This window comes from Galeopterus variegatus, unplaced genomic scaffold (assembly GCF_000696425.1).
Source record: "Galeopterus variegatus unplaced genomic scaffold, G_variegatus-3.0.2 Scaffold3532, whole genome shotgun sequence".
Taxonomy (NCBI): domain Eukaryota; kingdom Metazoa; phylum Chordata; class Mammalia; order Dermoptera; family Cynocephalidae; genus Galeopterus; species Galeopterus variegatus.
Window position 1 is genome coordinate 48,696 of NW_007729643.1, and position 18,393 is coordinate 67,088.

The window sequence follows — 18,393 nt, forward strand, 5'->3', positions numbered from 1 at the left end:
TTTTTTTGTCTTTTTTCCGTGTCCGGTAACGGATCGCAACCCTCAGTGTTGCCCCCGTACCAGACCGGGGACCGGCAACGGGATCGCAAGCCTCGGTGTTGCTCCCGCGCCTCGCTCAGCCAGTGAGCGGGAGCCGGTCTGTATGTGGGATCCGAACCCTCGGACGGGAGCGCCGCCGCGCTTCCCAAGCGGCGCACTATCCAGTGCGCCACCGGGCCGGCCCCTGAAAGTTTCATGTATTACTGTGATTGTTGTATCTTTCTTTCTTTCTTTTATTTATACATTTATTATTTTATCTCCCACTTTTGAGTGAGAACATATGGTATTTCTATTTTTGTGCCTGTCTTATTTCACTTATTATGATTTACTCTGAGTTCATCCATGTTGCTGTGAATGGCAGTATTTCATTCCTTTTTTTATGGCAGAGTAATATTCCATTTTATAAATATACCACATTTTCCTTACCCAGTCGTCAAATGATGGACATTTAGGTTGGTCCCAACTGTTAGCTATTGTAAATAGAGCTGCGATAAAGATGGGGGTGCAGATATTCCTTTGACATGATGCTTTCCGTTACTTTGGGTATATACCCAACAGTGGAATTGCTGGACTGTGTGGCAGTTCTATCTGTAGTTGTTTAAGGAATCTCCAAACTGTTTTCCATAATGGCTGCACCAATTTACAGTCCTACCAACAGTGTAGGAGGGTTCCCCTTTCTCTGCATCCTCACCAGCACTTGTTATTCTCTGTCTTTTTGATGATAGCTCGTCTAACTGGGGTGAGATGGTATCTTATGTGGTTTTGATTTGCATTTCCCTGATACTAGTGATGATAAGCATTTTTTTCACACACATCTTCCTTCGAGAAATGCCTATTCATCTCCTGTACCCATTTTTAAATCAGGTTATTTGTTTTTTTACTATTAAGTTGTTTGAGTTCCTTGTATATTCTGGATCTTAATCCTTTGCCAGATGCATAGTTTGCAAATATTTTTTCCCATTCTGTAGGTTGTCGTTTTGCTCTGTTAATTGTTTCTTTTGCTGTGCAGAAGTTTTTAGTTGGATACAATCCCATTTGTTTATTTTTCCTTGTGTTGCCTGTGCTTTGGGGGTCATACTCATAAAGTCTTTGCCCAGTCCTACTTCCTGAAGAGTTTCCCCTGCATTTTCTTTTAGGAGTTTTATAGTGTGAGGTCTTATATTTGAGTACTTAATCCATTTTGAGTTGATTTTGGTATACAGCAAGAGGTACGGGTCTAATTTCATTCTTCTGTATAGGGATGTCCAGTTTTTCCAGCACCATTTATTGAAGAGGTAATGTTTTCCTCAATGTGTGTTCTTGGTGTCTTTGCTGAAGATCACTTGGTTGTAGTTTTGTGGATTGATTTCTGGTTTCTTTATTCTGTTCCATTGGTCATAGTGTCTGTTTTTATGCCAGTACCATGTTGCTTTGGTTACTACAGCTTTGTAGTATAGTTTGAAGTTAGGTAGTGTTAGGCCTCTGGCTTTTTAAAAAAATTTTTTTTTTTGCTCAAGATTTCTTTGGCTATTTGGGGTCTTTTGTTGTTCCATATGAACATTAGGATTGTTTTTTTTCTATTTCTGTGAAGAATGTCACTGATATTTTGATGGGGATTGCATTGAATCTGTAGATCACTTTGGGTAGTGTGGACATTTTCACAATGTTAATTCTTCCAATCCAAGAGCAAGGAATATCTTTCCATCTTTTTGTGTCCTATTTAATTTCTTTCAACAGTGATTTGTAGTTCTTATTGTAGAGATCTTTTACCTCCTTCATTAAGTCGATTCCTAGGTATTTAATTTTTTTGGTGACTCTTGTAAATGGGCTAGCTTTCTTGATTTCTTTTTCTGCCAGTTCATTTTTGGAATATAAAAATGGTACTGATTTTTGCATATTGATTTTGTATTCTGCAACATTACTAAAATCATTTATCAACTCTAAGAGGTTTTTGGAGAGCTTTTAGGTGGTTCCATATATAAGATCATGTCAACTGCAAACAGGAACAATTTGACTTCATCTTTTCCAATGTGGATGCCCTTTATTTCTTTGTCTTGCCTGATTGCTCTGGCTAGTACTTCCAATGTTATGTTAAACAGGAGTGGTGAGAGTGGGCATCCTTGTCTCATTCCTGTTCTCCAGGGAAAAGCTTTCAAGTTTTCCCCATTCATGATGATATTGGCAGAGGTTTTATAATATATGGCTTTCATTTTGTTGAGATACTTTCCTTCCATACTTAATTTTCTGAGTCTTCATCATGAAAGGATGTTGAATTTTGTCAAATGCTTTTTCTGCATCTATTGAGATAATCATGTGGTTTTTGTCCTTGATTTTGTTGATGTGATGAATCACATTTATTGACTTGCATATGTTGAACCATCCTTGCATCCTTGGGATGAATCCACTTGATTATGGTGTATACTTTTTTTGATGTGTTGCTATATTCTGTTTGCTAAAATTTTGTTGAGGATTTTTGTGTCTATGTTCCTCAGGGTACCTGTAGTTTTCTTTTTTTTATTGTATCTTTGTCTGGCTTTGGTATCAGGGTGATACTAGCCTCACAGAACCAGTCTGAGAGAATGGCTTCTGTTTCAATTTTTTGGAATAGTTTGAAGAGAACCAGTATTAATTCCTCTTTAAATGTTTGGTAGACTTCAGTAGTAAAGCCATTTGATTTGGGGATTTTCTTTGTTGGGAGACTGCTGATTATGGCTTCAATCTCTTTGCTTGTTATTGGTCTGTTCAGGTTTTCTATTTCTTCTTGGTTCAGTCTTGGTAGTTTGTATGTGTCCAGAAATTTATCCCTTTCCTCCAGGTTTTCAAATTTGTTGGTGTATAGTTGTTCATAACAACCTCTAATGATTCTTTGTATTTCTGTGGTATCAGTTGTTATGTCTCTTTTTTCACTTCTAATTTTTGTTATTTGGAGCTTCTCCTTTTTTTAGTTAGTCTGGCTAATGGTTTGTCATTTTATTTATCTTCTTGAAAAACTAACTTTTTGTTTGATTGATCTTTTTTATTGTTTGGGGGGGGCTATTTCATTTAGTTCTGCTCTGGTCTTAATTATTTCTCCCCATCTACTACATTTGGGATTGGACCATTCTTGTTTTTCTACTTGTTAGAGGTGTAGTGTTAGATTGAGTATTTGAAATTTTTCTATTCTTTTGATATAAGCATTTAATGCAATGAACTTCCCCTTAGTACTGCTTTTGCAGCATCCCACAGGTTTTCATATGATTCATTATTTTCATTAATTTTGAGAAATTTTTTGATTTCCTATTTAATTTCTTCTTGGACCCATATGTCATTCAGGAGCATGTTGTTTAACTTCCATGTGTTTGTATAGTTTCCAGAGTTTCACTTGTTGATTTCTAGTTTTAATCTGTTGTGGTCTGAAAAGATACTTGAAATTATTTCAATGTTTTTAAATTTGTTGAGGCTTGATTTGTGACCTAGCATGTAGTCTATATTGGAGAATATTCCATGAGCTAGTGAGAAGAATGTATATTATGTAGTTGTTAGATGAAATGTTCTGTAGGTATTTGCCACATCCAGTTGGTTAAAGTGTGGTTTAAATCCCGTTTCTCTGTTGATTTGTTGCCTAGATGATCTTCCCAATGTTGAGAGAGGAGCATTCAGGTCCCTTACTATTATTGTATTGTGGTCTATCTCTTTCCTGTGCTCCTATGTTGGGTGCATACATATTTATGATTGTTATGTCTTCTTGCTGGATAGATCCCTTTATCATTTACAGTGGCCTTCTTTGTCTCCTTTTACAGTTTTGGGTTAAACTCTATTTTATCTGATATAAGAATAGCTACTCCTGCTTGTTTTTGATTTCCATTTTTTGTATTTTTTTCATCCCTTCACTCTTTGGGTGTGTCTTTACAGGTAAGGTGAGTCTTTTGTAGACAGAGATAGATGGTTGGGTCTGCATTTTTAATCTAATCATCCAGTCTATGTCTTTTGAGTGGGGAATTTTATCCATTTACATTTAAGATTGTTACTGAAAGGTATTGTCCTACTTTTGGCATTTTATCAATTTTCATTTGGATGTTTTAAATGTCATATTTCTTTCTTCCCCTTTTATTGTTTTTCTTTGGTGCTTTTGGTTTTTTGAGGTGGTAAGGTACACTTTCTTTCTCTTTCTTGTTTGTATTTGTGCTGTACCAGTGAGTTTTGTTCTTTCTTGTATATTCACAGAGGTGATTATCACTTTTTGGATTCCAAATGCAGAACTTCCATGAGGATTTCTTGTAAGGCTCATTGTGTGGTGGTGAACTCTCATAGTTTTTGTTTGTCTGGGAAATATACTATTTCTTCTTCATTCTGAATGATAGCTTTGCTAGATATAGTATTCTTGGCTGGCAGTTTTTTCTTTAATATTTTGAATATATCATCCCATTTTCTTCTGGCTTGTAGAGTTTCTGCTGAGAAGTCTGCTGTTAGCTTGATGGGGACTCCTTTATAGTGACTTGGTGATTTTCTCTTGATGTTTTTAGGATTTTTCTCTTTTACTTTTACTTTGAATATTTGACTACAATGTGCCTTAGAAAGGACCTTTTTGGATTTAATCTGTTTGGGGATCTTCAAGCCTCTGGAATCTGAAGGTCTATGTCTGTCCCTATCCCTGGGAAGGTTTTCATTATTATTTCATTGGATATGTTCTCAATGCCTTTTTCTTTCTCCTTCCCTTCAGGAATACTCATGATTTGGATGTTTGTACATTTAAGGTTATCTGTTATCTCTCTTAGATATTTTTCATTTTTTAAATTCTTTTTTCTCAGTCTGCCTGAGTTGTTTAGAAGATATTGTCTTTAAGATAAGAAATTATTTCTTCTACTTGCTCTAGCCTGATGCTTAAACTCTTGGTTGTGTTTTGTATGTTGCTCTTAAAGAGAGTTAATGGATACATTGAAGGTGCCAGAGTGTCTGCCATCCTGGGGGTGCAGCATTACTTTTCCTTTAGGAAGTGAACAGCTCACCAAGGGAAAGTGAGTTTCTGCTAGTGCCACAGAGAGGTTTCCACTTAGTGTGCATTCAACTTTCCCATATGGGCCTAAAGCTTATATAATGTACTAAGATAAAGTTGTTTCTAATGTAAAAAAACATAGCCCCACCACACAGGTGCAGTCCTTTCAGATCTGTAGAGGCAAGTGATAACCAAAGGTGGAGGACTGAACTTTGGGAGGACCAGAAGGCAGCAGCAGAGCCTTGTCTGATACAAACATGTAGAGATGGCTGTGTACTAGTGTATGAGCTGGGCAGAACACAGAGTCCTAGAACCCTGAGCCTTGGCCCACGTGCTACAGGAGGAGGAAGGCCACTGTGAGCCACTGCAACCCTGTTCTGCTCCACCTTCTGCCCTGCCCTCCCTCACAGGCTCTGGGCTGCACCTGTGTTTAGTCCTTAGTGAACGAAATACGACTGGTTTCCATTCTGCTCTAACTTTGTGAACCTGGGTATTACTGGGGCTTCAGCTGTTCTTAAAACCACACCTCCACCCTGACTCTCCATCACCATGCTGGTTCCTGGGCCTCATGGAGCAGAGGAGGGAGTGCCTGCTTTGTGCATGTCTGCGCCTGTGCACACATGGCAGCTGTGCAGCCCACAAGCAGCGTGCCCTCATACAAGCCATGCGGACTGCCTGAGCCTCAATTTCATCTGGTGAGTCCCCATCCTGGACAGTCATGTGGGGCTCAGGACATGCCACCCAAAGATGTGACTGCAGCCAACTAGAATATGCCACCGAAAGATATATGTCTTTGGCAAAAGGATTATTTTGAGAAACTGCAGAAACATTGCCCTTTCCTAAGGGAAACTGACATCTACAAGTGTGTCTCCCTCTCAGCATCAGGAAAAGAGGGAGAGGGCCAAGTCACTGGGAATTCAGCTAATGGAGAAGGCATGGACTTAAATCTGCATAATGGACCTTTCCTCTGTTTAAAGTGCTTCTTCTGTCCTCGGCCTTTCCCCATCCCCTCTTTCTTTGTTCTTTCAGAGAACAATGGTAATTAAGCCTACCATCTAAGATGACTCTGAACTCTACCTAGAGATTTACTTATTTCTCTGGGTTTCCTGCTGTGTATGCATGAGATATACGTGTTAATAAACTTCTGTTTGTTTTCCTCTTGTTAATCTGTCTTTTGTTGCAGGGAGTCCCAGCTAAGAATTCATGAAGGGTGAAAGAGAAAATTCTTTTTCCTCTCCTGTGGTTCTAAACAACAGAGAGAGCTGAGGGGAGGTGGCCATCCCAGGCAGGCCCTTGGCAATGGCACATGTAAGTGTTAGGAGTATTCTCCATACAGAGTCTTCTCTGGACAGAAACCTCGTCCTTGCTCTTCAGAGATGGGATCCCTGCTCTGTCCTGCCATTCTCCCCAGACTCAGTCCCACCACCAGCTGTCACATCTCCACCATCTGCCTGGACACAGCACTCCTGGATGGTGCCCTACCTGGAACGCATGAGAGAGGTGGGCTCGGCCCCTGCAGGGAGCCTGGAATGCTGGGCAGAGGAACTTGTCTTTGGGATCAATTGTCCCTAATGAGTAAGAACAAGGCATTGCACAATAGTCAGGAAGGGTGGAGAGTAAGGAGATAAAAATGGACTTTTAGAAAAATGAGTCTGATGAAAGGGGGAGGTGAGTAATAACAACACAGCTTTTGCACAGTGTTTCCCAATGCACAGGAGGCTTCCTCTGCACTCATGTCGCACACTCTTCCCAAGGGCTCTGGGTGGGGGTACTGAGGGAGGGGCTGGCCTGGTGCCCAGAGCCAGCGAGCTGCAAAGTGGGGCAGCAAACCTGTCTCATGAGATTCCTGGTCTTCTCTCTGCTTACCTCCCTTCCCAGCAAAAACTACTTACTCCAAACACACTGCCTGTTTTCTCCTGAAGGAGAACCCTCAACTTAAAAACATCCGGAAAACCTGCTGCTGCAGTGGTAGTGGGCTATCAGAACTTATTAACATTGCTGTCACTGAAGTTGGTATATAACCCCCCATTGCTAAATTTGACTGGCTTAAAAAAAAATCTGGAAAACTTTATTACAGCGTTCATGGAAAATGTCAAGAGGGAAGAATACTATCAGAGTTGCCTGGGGATTTTCTCCAAATAAACACGGCCACCCTCCTCTTCCCCTTCCCTGCTCCCAGATTCTGACAGTGTTCCCTGGATGTGTCTGATTTGCAAGCACTCCAGTGCCTCTAGTACCTGTCAGACTTCGCCACGGTGTGTCCCACTGATCCCCCTCCTCTCCTCATGGAGAAGCTCAGTCCTGGTGGTTTGGGCTGTTGTTTAGTTGGGAAGCCCAGAGAGGGAAGAGATGTCAATATAACACTCTTGATGAAGAAAGACATGGGCAGTATGTTCCCTGCCTGTAACCTGCAGGAAATCATAGGATTAGGGCTGCTGTTTTTTTTTTTCCCCAACTGTCCGCATCTTGGGCCATGTCTAATAAGCATCTCAAACACCCATCTCCAAAAATGAGTCCTTGGTCACTCCACCCATAACCTTACTCTCACACAGTGCAAATCTAAGGCCTTCATGGCAGCTCCAGGGACTCTGCGATGCACCCTCTGGGCCCTACCTCCCTGACCTCAGCTCCCCTAGGTCTAGCCACCCTGGCCTCCTGGCTCTTCTTCCAGCACAGCAGTTCCAGCCAAGCCTCAGGTCCTTTGCCCACACTGTCCCTCCTTTCTTCAGGCTCTGCTCCAGCTCATCCTTAAGCACTCTAGCAGCATGGCATCCTCTGCCCATCTCAGTCTCGCCCCACTGTCTCTGCTCTACTTGCCTTCAGAACAGCAGTCAGCACCGCTGGCAAGCAAGCATACACTCAGCAGTTCGTCGTCTGTTTCCTCTCGCTGCAAGGTATGCCCCTGAGGGTGTGGACTATGCTGTTCACGCCACGTGCCCAGTGCCTGAGACACAGCAGAGCTCGCAGTGACCGCCGAGTGTATGAGTGAGTGTTGCTGCTACCACAGTGTGCAAACCTTAATAAATCCTTGACTTTCCCATTTAATTAATATGTTAGTATGAAGAAGTTTAAATGGCCACCCAGGAAGTTCAGGGTGCTTCAACATGTGGCGGGCATTCATGTAGCACATGGAGCTTTCTGAACTCTGTCTGTGACTTTCAAAGTCTAAGTAGCTGGGACTGTGACTTCCCAGCAGTTACAAGGTGCGATTCTGGGTGAGGCTTCTTGGTGATGCCCCCCGTCCTGCTCTAGTGGGTGGCAGCTTGGACTTCTATTGGACACAAAAAATATTTTTAAAGCAGCAAACAAAACTCTGTGCATTTGCCAATATAAGTAGCAAGTAAAAAATAATAGCTACCATTTTTGAGAGTCTACCTTTTGCCAGCGCTTTTGCTAAATATTCCTGGAAATAGTTACCGTAACGAAACTGACATTAAATGTACTTTTTCAGGGTATAATCTGTGGTCTACCTCTGTGGTCTCTCATTTATTTGCAGGGTATAAGTGTAGACTTACAGACCACAGACTAAGAGACCTCTGGCTGGTTCCCATGTCTAGACCATGGTCTCCACTCACTTGGATTCCTGGTGCTTTCAGTATAACCCATTCCTCATGTCTAAGCATTTTCTTGGGATTAAAAAGATAAATGCTTGCTGTCTAGCTATTTGCTTTTTTACTTTTTTATTATTTTTTTTCTTTTTTGCCTTCATGATCTTCAGAGATCCTCATCAACCTTTGCAGGATGTTTTCTGATTTTCTAGTCCAGTGATTGTCAACCTGGGATGCACATTGGAACAGCTTGTGGCCTGGGTAGCACATTCTTCAAAGCTCTCTAGGTAAGACCCTTGATCTACTTCGTCTACACATCTAATCCCGGGAAGCTTTCACAACAGCCCATTGCATTTTTTATTCCCCTTGTATTGAGCTGCTTTTCATACTGAAGGCTTGAAGAATTACACTGTGTCTATAAATATTCTCCTGGCAAGTCCCAGTTATCAGCACTTTTAAAAAAGAGCCAGCCATTTTATACCAAAAAGTTATACTAAGTTTATATAACTAAGTTTAATAAATTTAAATATAAATTAGAACCTTAAAGTAAGAAAAAATGCATACAGAAAGCACATAAATGTGAATAAAGTACAAAGTGAATAAAATCAGAGCCTTTCAAGGTTTTGAATTACAGGATCTGGAAAGTCCCATCTCTGCCACTTGCCAGGTACGCAATTCTGTGCAAGCCTCCTGACCTCTTTCCTCCTCAATTTCCTCATTAGTAGCACCAAAATGTAAATACTGGCTTCCCAGATTTGTTGTGAAAAGAAAAGAAAAACTGCTTGTGAATGTACCTCATAAAGTTATTATTTGATGAAGAATAGAATGAAAATTATTTCAAGGGAGGGGGCTTGAGGAGATGTTAGTCAAAGGATACAAAATGGACAGGAGAAATAATTTCAAGAGATCTATTGTACAACATGGTGACTATGGTAGTCTTAAGAGGTATTGCTAAGAGGATAGATTTTATGTGTTCTCAGCACAAAAACATGTTAAGTATGTGAGGTAACGCATATGCTAATTTGATCAATTTAGCCATTTCACAGTGTATGCATATTTCAAAACATCATGTTATACATGATAAATATGTATACTTTTTATTTGTCAATTTAAAAAATTGTTTAAAAAAATTTCAGATCTGGGAAAGACAGTCCTCCCATTTCTTATAATATGACCTGTCACCAGGTGGGAAGGGTGACCTGGACCCTGCTGTAGAGTAGTCACTTATCTCAAACCCAGGAGAGCCCCTGCTGCTGGGGACCCCATTGTTAGCAGCCTACACCTCTACTGCCACCTCCTGAATCAAAGAGCAGCTCTTCAGGGTGTTGGGCAGGGGCTGGGGGGTGGGGTGTGGAGGTGACTCTAGGTAGCCTGGCTTTAGGGCAGCTGTGAGCAGCAAAGCCTGCAGGCAAGAGAAAAGGCAAGTGATCAGTGGCCGGGGTTTCTCTCAGAGAGCGCAAGTGAAATACATCGGTGCTGTGTAAAATGTACCCTTTCCTCGCAGCTTCCCTCTTGAGTGTCTTCCTGCTCTGATTCAAGGTCCTCCTGTCACTCATGACCTAGTGAGATGGACACCAAGGGACATTTATCAATATTGCACAATACGCATTACTGTTGAAGTGACATGCCTGTAGGTCTAAGTCAGTGCTGCTTAAATGCTTTGGTACTACTGAGGACCCTAAAGAAGTTTTATTTATGTGAGTTAGATCTATCAATGTTTATTACTTTAGAAATTAAGACAAAAAGTCAACTATTTGTGTTAATCCATTTAAAAATAACAATAAATTGACGAAATATTAACATGGATAGCATTTTATGCAAAATAACGGTATTTGCCAAGTTTTTTTTAAAAGTGAGAATTATGGCATCATTTTATGTTTTGGCAAAACTGTTTAAAGTCTGACTTGACAGAAGACAGCTGGATTTCCATACCTGCTCTGACTTCAATTAGTTCTGATATCACACATCAGGGAGCTTCTGAAAAACTCCAGTGCACGTCATGAGACAATGAGAATGAGAAAGTCAGATAAAATCTTAATATTACTATGAAATTATAATTGACCTTACAGATCCCCCAAAAGGTCTCGGGGAAGCCCAGGGGTCCCCAGATGGTACACTGAATTTCTAGACATAGCATCTGTGAAGCATTGGCAATCAGATGACCACTGGATGCCAGAATGGCAGATAATCTTATAATGATATTTAATAAGATATAGTAATTTTCAAAAGTGTTTAAAAATCATCTTTATTTAGACAAGTTTGATTTAAATTTGATAATTTATTTAACATTTTTAAAAGATATATTTAATAATATCTATTTGTCTTATTTTATTGAAAAGCTCGAGGCTTGCTTTGTAACTTGCAAATGTTTAATCATATGGTTTGTAGCCCTTCCTTATCATTCCTGCTCTGTTCTAGGTCCAGTAAGTGGGAGGATTTGAGGTGGCTGTGGACACTGATCACCAGGAAAGAGACATACCTATGGGGGCTGCAAGCAGCTTTATGGAAGGCAGCTCTGGCCCTTCAGCCAGCTCCTGTCATCTTGCTAGCACCACAGGGAAGGAAGTCTCCAGCCTACTGGCGAAGGCAGCTGGAAGGAGTGATGGTCTGACCATCAGGCACCATGTCTAGAAGGGCTGGGGTGACTCATGCAAACATCCTCAGGAAGCAGGAGGTGTAGTCTGAGCTGACCACGACATTGCTCCTGCTGGAAATCAGTGTCCGTCCCTCTAGCAGTAGAAATCAAACTGGTAACTAAATAGCTACAGGACCACAGTGTGTATAAGGCAGGGTGCAGCGGAAGTCACAGTGCTTTACAACGGCTGGAAGAGAAGGCTGCACTAGGCTGGATAAGGAGGAACTCAAGGCTCACAGAGGGGTGTCATGCATGATGGCCCTGAAGAATGGACAGTCACTGCACATGCAGGATGGTGTGAGAATAAAATTCCAGAGGCAGAGCTGGAAAAGGCTCTGCAAGCAGGCTGGCCATCTGCTGTGGGGCATCAGTGGGACAGAAAACAGAGAGGACAAGGAGCCGAGGTGGTAATGGGGGCTGCGGGCTTGAAAGAGCTTGTGTTTGGAGTCAGGTCAGTCTCTCCACTTGCTACTGCTATGATCTTGCACAGTTTCTGAATAAGAGGTTTTCGCCTGTAACTGGGGAACGATCACATCTCCCTGATAAGGTTGTTTGAAAGTCAGGCTAGTGTATGTGCAAAGCGTGGTATGCAGCAGGTGTCTAGTCGGTGTCAGCTACTGTTGGACACAGGCTGTGGAGAGCCGGGGCTAACCAGCCAGGGCGCTTAGGTGTTCAGCTGAAGCTGTCTGCAGGGGAGGGTCAAGGCATGGGAGAGACATCGCTCTCCACTACAGGCCTCAGCAGGTGGCAAGTGGGGGCTGCAGACCTGCTGTGCAAAAGGAGAAACAAAATCTATTCCAGCATGAGAGAAGAGAGTCAGGGATCATCTCCACTCCATGCCCTTGCCCTGGGACCCAGAATCCTAAGCCATCAACAATTTTAAATGCTGATTTTCAGGGAAGAGACTGAACCTCAAACAAAATGGGGAAAATGCATAGAAGCCTCAGCCAAATGCTGAGGTTAAATTTCAGCCTTCCCCTGATGGAAGACTTGCCCCAACGAGACTCCCCTCTCTTAACCACCTTCTCCCTGTTCCTCAAACCCTTTTATTCATAGCGAGCAAGTGTGTTATTTTCCACATAAGGAAAATAGCCGGCTGGGTTGTTTTCTTCAAGACTTTGGCAGTATCTTGAGGTCTCAGTGTGTTCATTCTCTTTCTGACAGTAAAGTCCTTACGTGAAGTAAAATGATGACCAATTTTAGACACCAGAGAGGGGCTGCTGGTTCTCACTCTACTGGAATTATCAGTTATTCATCCTTCTCCCCAAATCTGCTAAGTGTGCTATTGTACTACCTGTTTAAATTTGTAAAACTTGTCTCCTGTAGTTCTGCTCACTGGGAACTATAATTCATCAAATGAAACAGAAACTGGTAAAACTTCACTCATGTCCCAGCAGCCTGGGCTTGAGGTTACGTGAGTTCCAGTGCTGTTCTGTAGTTAACCAGCTGTGTGACTCTGGTCATGGTAATCACCCTTTTGGGGGGTCTCCCTATTCCTAAAATGGATTCAGACTAAGTCCACAAGGTCCTGCCCATGCCCGACAGTGGTCATGCGTGTTCAGTCGGAGAGCTAGGACTCTACCCTGGGTCTCTGGACTCCTGGGCAATGCTATTTCCACAGGGACCCTGGGCTCTGTGGCCACTGGTGTGGGCTAGAGGAAGTGCTCTCTCCTTGGGACATCTGACTCCTCTGGGAAGGGGTGATAAGGATTCCCAGTCGTGACCAGCATCTGGGACAACACTTGTGGCAGGATCCAGAGTCCCTGCACTCTGTGCTCAGCCCACCCCCACCTCACTCTGGTCTTCTTTCCTGCACCCCAGGTGGGCTGTACAGACCCCAGTGGAGGGAGCTCCTGATGACCTTTGGCCAAGGGAAGATGCCCAGTGACCATCTGCTGTGATTGCTCAGAGCTGCCGGGCTCACATGTGGGACAGCACAGACATACTCCTGTCCTCAGGCCACAAACAGCTTATAGAGACAGTCGAGGAGACCTGCACACCCCAATAAATGTGTACTTACAAATTACAAGAAGCTGTGAAGGAAAAACCCCAGGTATGACAAGAGGATCAAGATGGGAGATAATTTGAAGAAGGTGGCAGAGAAGGCCTTTGCGGAGGCGACATGTCAGCTGAGATCTCAGAAGAAATGAACCAGGGGATGGGGGCGCTTTTCTGGGCAGAAGCACAGCATCTGCAAAGCCCAGTGAGCCCGCAGCACCGTGAACAGGAAAGAGTGGATGGAGCAGGCCATGCAGACCGCCTAAGGGCCACGGGAAACCTTTGAAACAGGATCCCATGGAAGGTCAGGGGCTCTGGCTTATGAACACTTTATTTAAAATGCTTGTTTTCACTTAAATGAAACTGTGAGATAACATCTTCCACTCCTTCAAAAAAGGACACAAAGTAGCATTTTGCTTCAGGTATCTATGAAAATGTCCCTTCTGGAACTTTTCTCCTTATACATGAGATAGTAACTAGAAAAATAAAAAAGCAGCAGTGCAAGAGCCTAACACTGTGCTTTGTTGACTATTTGTTCCCAATGAGTTCGCACAAATAAAACACAGTCAGTTCATTATGGCAGAGTCCCCACAACGGGAAGAAGACGCACTTACAGAAAACAGGTCGAGTCTGAGCTATATGGGTATGAACGTGATGTAGATACAGCTGACAGCAGTGAAAACGTGTGTCTGCACACGTGTGTCCTGATGCTGTCGCGTGCCCACTGAGCGCTGGGCCCTGTGCCACGGAGGCACAGCACTTAAACCCCGGTGGGGCAGAGGCCACGCACGAGGCAAGTGTGTAAATCAGAGACGACATTAGCAACAGTGAAAAGTGCAGGAACGGCAGAGAGGGAGTGGGGTGGCTGCAATGCTATACTGGGGCCCAGGGAGGACTTCCCAGGGGTGACAGAGGAGGCGGAGCGGGAGTGACCAGCTGGACGGCAGAGGACAGAGGTGGGACCGAGCAGGGGGACGGGGAGGAGAGGCTGGACAGCCGTGCACGGGCTCCGGGAGCCATGCGAGGCCCTGCCCGTCCCAGAGGCGGCCCGGGGAGCCCTGCCGGTGGGTGTGCAGAGAAGGGCGGGCGTGTGGGGACAGGCGGGGAGGAGCCATCTGGTCCTGGATCTCCTTCTGAGGGCAGCGTTTGGGGTGTGGGGTGCGGGGCAAGGACGTGCCCGGGGGCGCTGCGCAGGTGTGGGCCTGAGACGCGGGAAGGAAGGAAGGAAGGATGAGGGAGGCCGGTGCCCGCAGCCCGGGGGTCCGTCCAGCCGAGGACCTCGGCGGCGCAGATGTCACGTCCCGATGGTGGCCGAGACCATGGGCCGAGGGGGGATGAGGCACTGTGGACGACCCAGGGTGACATCTGAACATAGACCAAGGGACAGTCCAAGGCGGAGGTCTCTGTGCAGGAGCTGGAGGACGCCGGGGGACAGCGCCAGGGGACAGCAGGCCAGGGACGGGGGGACGCGGCGAGAGCGGCAGGCCATCGTCACCCGAGCAGGGGACTGTGAAGGAGGGGACGCATCTATTATAAAACCTGTCCCACGGCACGTGGAGAAAGAAGAGGAGCAGGACTAGACAGAAAAGAGCCCGAGCACCCCGAAAACCCCAGAAAAACCCCAGCCGACGCCTCCAGCCGACGCCGAGAAGATCTGCTGAATATTTTCCGAGTACGGATGTGATCTGCAGAGCTGGGAGCCGGACGTGAGCGTTTCCGCCGCGGGCCCTTATCTGTGAGGGACGGTCACCGTGCACCCAGCGTGGTGCAGGCAGCAGATCCCACTCCAGGACAAGCGGAGCCCGGAAAACAGGGACGCCGGAGCGTGTGCCGACTGCAGAATCCGCTCCCAGAGAGACAGCAGAGCCGAGCTAATTTTGTGCACTCTATAAAAACCCCAATGGGCTGCAGTATGAGCTCCAGCTTCTAACATAGAATAGGCCAGGGGACAAGGGACACTGCGCTTGGCTTAAGGCACTTAGCCGTGCAAAAGTAAACAGTACAATCGAATAAATAAAACTCATGCTATCAGGCTCAGTAATAATCATCATGACATAAAGACGATGGCATTCCACATCACAGAGCAGAGGAAAGGGCCAGTTATCACAACTTTTAAAAGTAATTAAAATGTAAATGTCTATCTACATTTTATTTTGAATAGCACCTTATAACTTATAATTAAAAAAAAAATTAATCTCTACTTAAATTCTACAAACCACTATGTGAGACATTGCTATATTTTTCAATCAATGACAAACTGGGGGCAGCCTCACTGGGGGTCTCTAGTCCCTTGATGGACTGAAAGGGATTCTCGGGGGAGTTTATGAGTCTTGCCAGCAGAAATCAATGTCACCAGCCTTTTGATGACCCTAAAGAACAGGCCTATGCGTGGCTTTTATGTAATGGGATTTTCCCCATTTCTGATATCCCTTACACAGCCAAGAAAATAGATAATAGATAAAAGGGTCACTGCTTTCCACTGGGCCTTCAACAACAGAAAGTAGGCCTGGGCCCTTTGACAAAGGGCACGATCAATTCTTTAAACCGTATGACTTTCCCCCTGCCTCTGCCTCCTCCCAGCACCAGTACTGAATGCCATCCCCTATAACAGATCTCAACTTGGGAAACAATTTTAATGACAAAAATCTAGTAAGAAAATTCAGGAAGAGCTGTCACCGTAAATTATCTTAAGTCACCGGAGGATGTGGATCAGTTAGCAGGATATTGGCAAAAACTCTACAAAGCATTTGGTTGAATAAGCCCACAACCACCTCTCCAGTAACAAAGGCTGTATCTGTGGCAGGTGTGTGTGTGCAGCACCTGTGTGTGCCTAACACAGACTATGTGGTGAGCGGGTGGCAGAGAGGACCGTGTGGATGAATCAGTGACCAGGCGGCGCGGCAGGTCTATCATTTGGATGGATGATTCCTGCATCTGCATCACTCCCCAACCCTTACCTTTCCAAAACTTGACACCATTTCTTCTACATTCACACTTTTGATAATAAAAACAATGTTTCCTAATTATAAATAGCTTATAAAATTTTTAAAAAGCATCCAGAGGAAAACAAAAATCACTTCAAGCCCCATCACACCAATATAAGCACTATTAATATATCGGAGATTTCCTTCCCATCTATTTTCAGTATTTGCATATGTACTTCTCAGTCAACAAATACTATGCTGCATATACCATTAATACTGTGCTTTACTTATGTCACATTAAGTTATTAGCAATTTTTATTTTGTTAAATATTCTTAAGAGGTTTGTTTTATAAAGGCTACACATTATTCCATATGAAAGTGTTACTAAATAGTATTTTTAGTCATCTTTTTGTTGGATTCTGTAAGATATTTCTTATTTTTACTATTATACTGATAATGATGCAAATAAACATCTTTACAGCTTATTCCTTGTACCAATTTCTGAGTATCCTGTCACGTTAGTCTCTGAGGATCCCGAGGGCTCAGGAGCAGGATCGCGCTCTGTGTGACTGCTGCGGAGCCCATGGGTGTGCCCACCCACCCTCTGTGCTGGTTCACGCTGCGTCTCGGTGCACCTCCACAGCACTGGCTGGTGCCCTTTTAAAAGTTTTTAACTTGATAAGCACGATGGCACAGTATTTTCACTAGTGTGTGCTTTGTTTTCTAGAATGAGTAAATATTTTCTCATTGACTGAATAATTTTTCCATGTCCTCATGTGTGATTCATCAATGACAGTGGCAGCTCCATGGCAGGTGCTCAATAAATGTGTATCCAGTGAAAGAATAGTAAATGGAGAGATGGTTCATGTCTTTTCTATTTTTGCAATAAGGTCTTGCTATTTTTTTTTTATTATTGTAAAAGCATATTTTACCACCTTTGCTATATATTAAGGGCAGCCACACTTTTCCGTAAATATGGCAAAATTTCCCAGTATATGCTTGTCTTTTTATTTTGTTTATGGTGTTATTTTAACTTATAGAAAGTTCAACATTTTATATCATCAAATATCTGTATTTCTTTTCCAGTGGTATCACTCTGTTATTTTATGCTTAGAAGATTTCTATCTCCAACTAAAGTTATACTCATCCATATTTTCTTTTGACTTTTTATAATTTCATATTTCACTCAAATCTTTCAGGGACTGATCTATGGCTAAAGAGGAAATTATATCGTAGGTTTTTTCAAAGTAGTTCACTGATAGTATTAATAGTATTTATTGTGTCATATATTCACTACTCAAAATTTTTTATTTCAATTTCATATTTACTAAATTTATATTAGGGTCAATTTATGTTCTGTTTATATGGTTCCACTAATCTTTCGTTATATTGCTGCACTACCTGCACACCACCTCAATTACTTTTTAACACGTGTTAATGTTAAACTAAACATCCACATCTCTTTCCCCAAGGTGTCTTAGGTTGTCCCGTCCATTCTTCTAGATAATTTCTAGAAGTGTGGAATGAAATACATATACACACAACACATAAAATTATGTTTATATAAATCTATCTCCTTAGAATGTTTAGATTTGCATTCAACCTGTATATTAATTTGTGAAGAACTAAAGTTATGTAACGTTCAGTATTTTCATCCAGCCACGTGATATATCTCTCAATTTATTCCAATCTTTTAAATCTCTCAGGGAAATTTTCCATTTTTCTTCACAGAGTTTCCACATACTTATTTTTGAAGTTATCTTTAGGTACTTTGTAAGTAAGATTTTCTTTTCTTTACATTTTCAAATTTTATATCATTGGTTTACATGAAATCTATTGATACATTTATTTTGTGACTTGCCACACTATTTACCTCTTTTTAAAAAAATTCTAATAATATTTCAGTTGAATCACTGCAGTTCTTTAAGTTCAATAATTGGGCATCTGCAAATGTTATACTGATTTCTTTTAATGTCTATGCTTCTTTCAATAGAGTTTCAGCCAGCCTCCAAAGGTGGCTCTCGATGGTCCTTGCCTCCCCTTGTTCACACCTTCATGACGTGGCCTTCCATGCTAAATCAGGGCTGGTTTCCAGGATCAAGGAAATATTGCAGGAATAACAGTGTGTGGATTCTCAGGCTGTCACAAAGGTAGTGCAGCTTCCAGCCTGGTCTCCTGGCTTCCTCATCCTGGGGGAAGGTAGCTGATATGCTGGGGGGATACACATACAGTCCTATGGAGAGGCCCCCGTGTTGGCTTATGCCTTCATCTGCCAGCTCCCCTGCCTTGCCAGTGCAC

The 18,393-nt window shown here is 43.0% G+C and overlaps 1 protein-coding gene across 1 annotated transcript in view; it reads right to left on the reverse strand.

Annotated features, from left to right (window-relative positions):
- The window catches only part of LOC103600979 (E3 ubiquitin-protein ligase HECW1-like), a gene marked incomplete at its 3' end in the record, with an annotated part of 43,758 nt that extends 29,098 nt beyond the window's left edge, over positions 1-14,660 (reverse strand). The window contains exon 1 of the mRNA XM_008585346.1: positions 14,470-14,660. Within this exon, the coding sequence (XP_008583568.1) occupies positions 14,470-14,660 (191 nt within the window). The remainder of the gene's footprint in view (positions 1-14,469) is intronic.
- Positions 14,661-18,393: the final 3,733 nt, after the last annotated feature.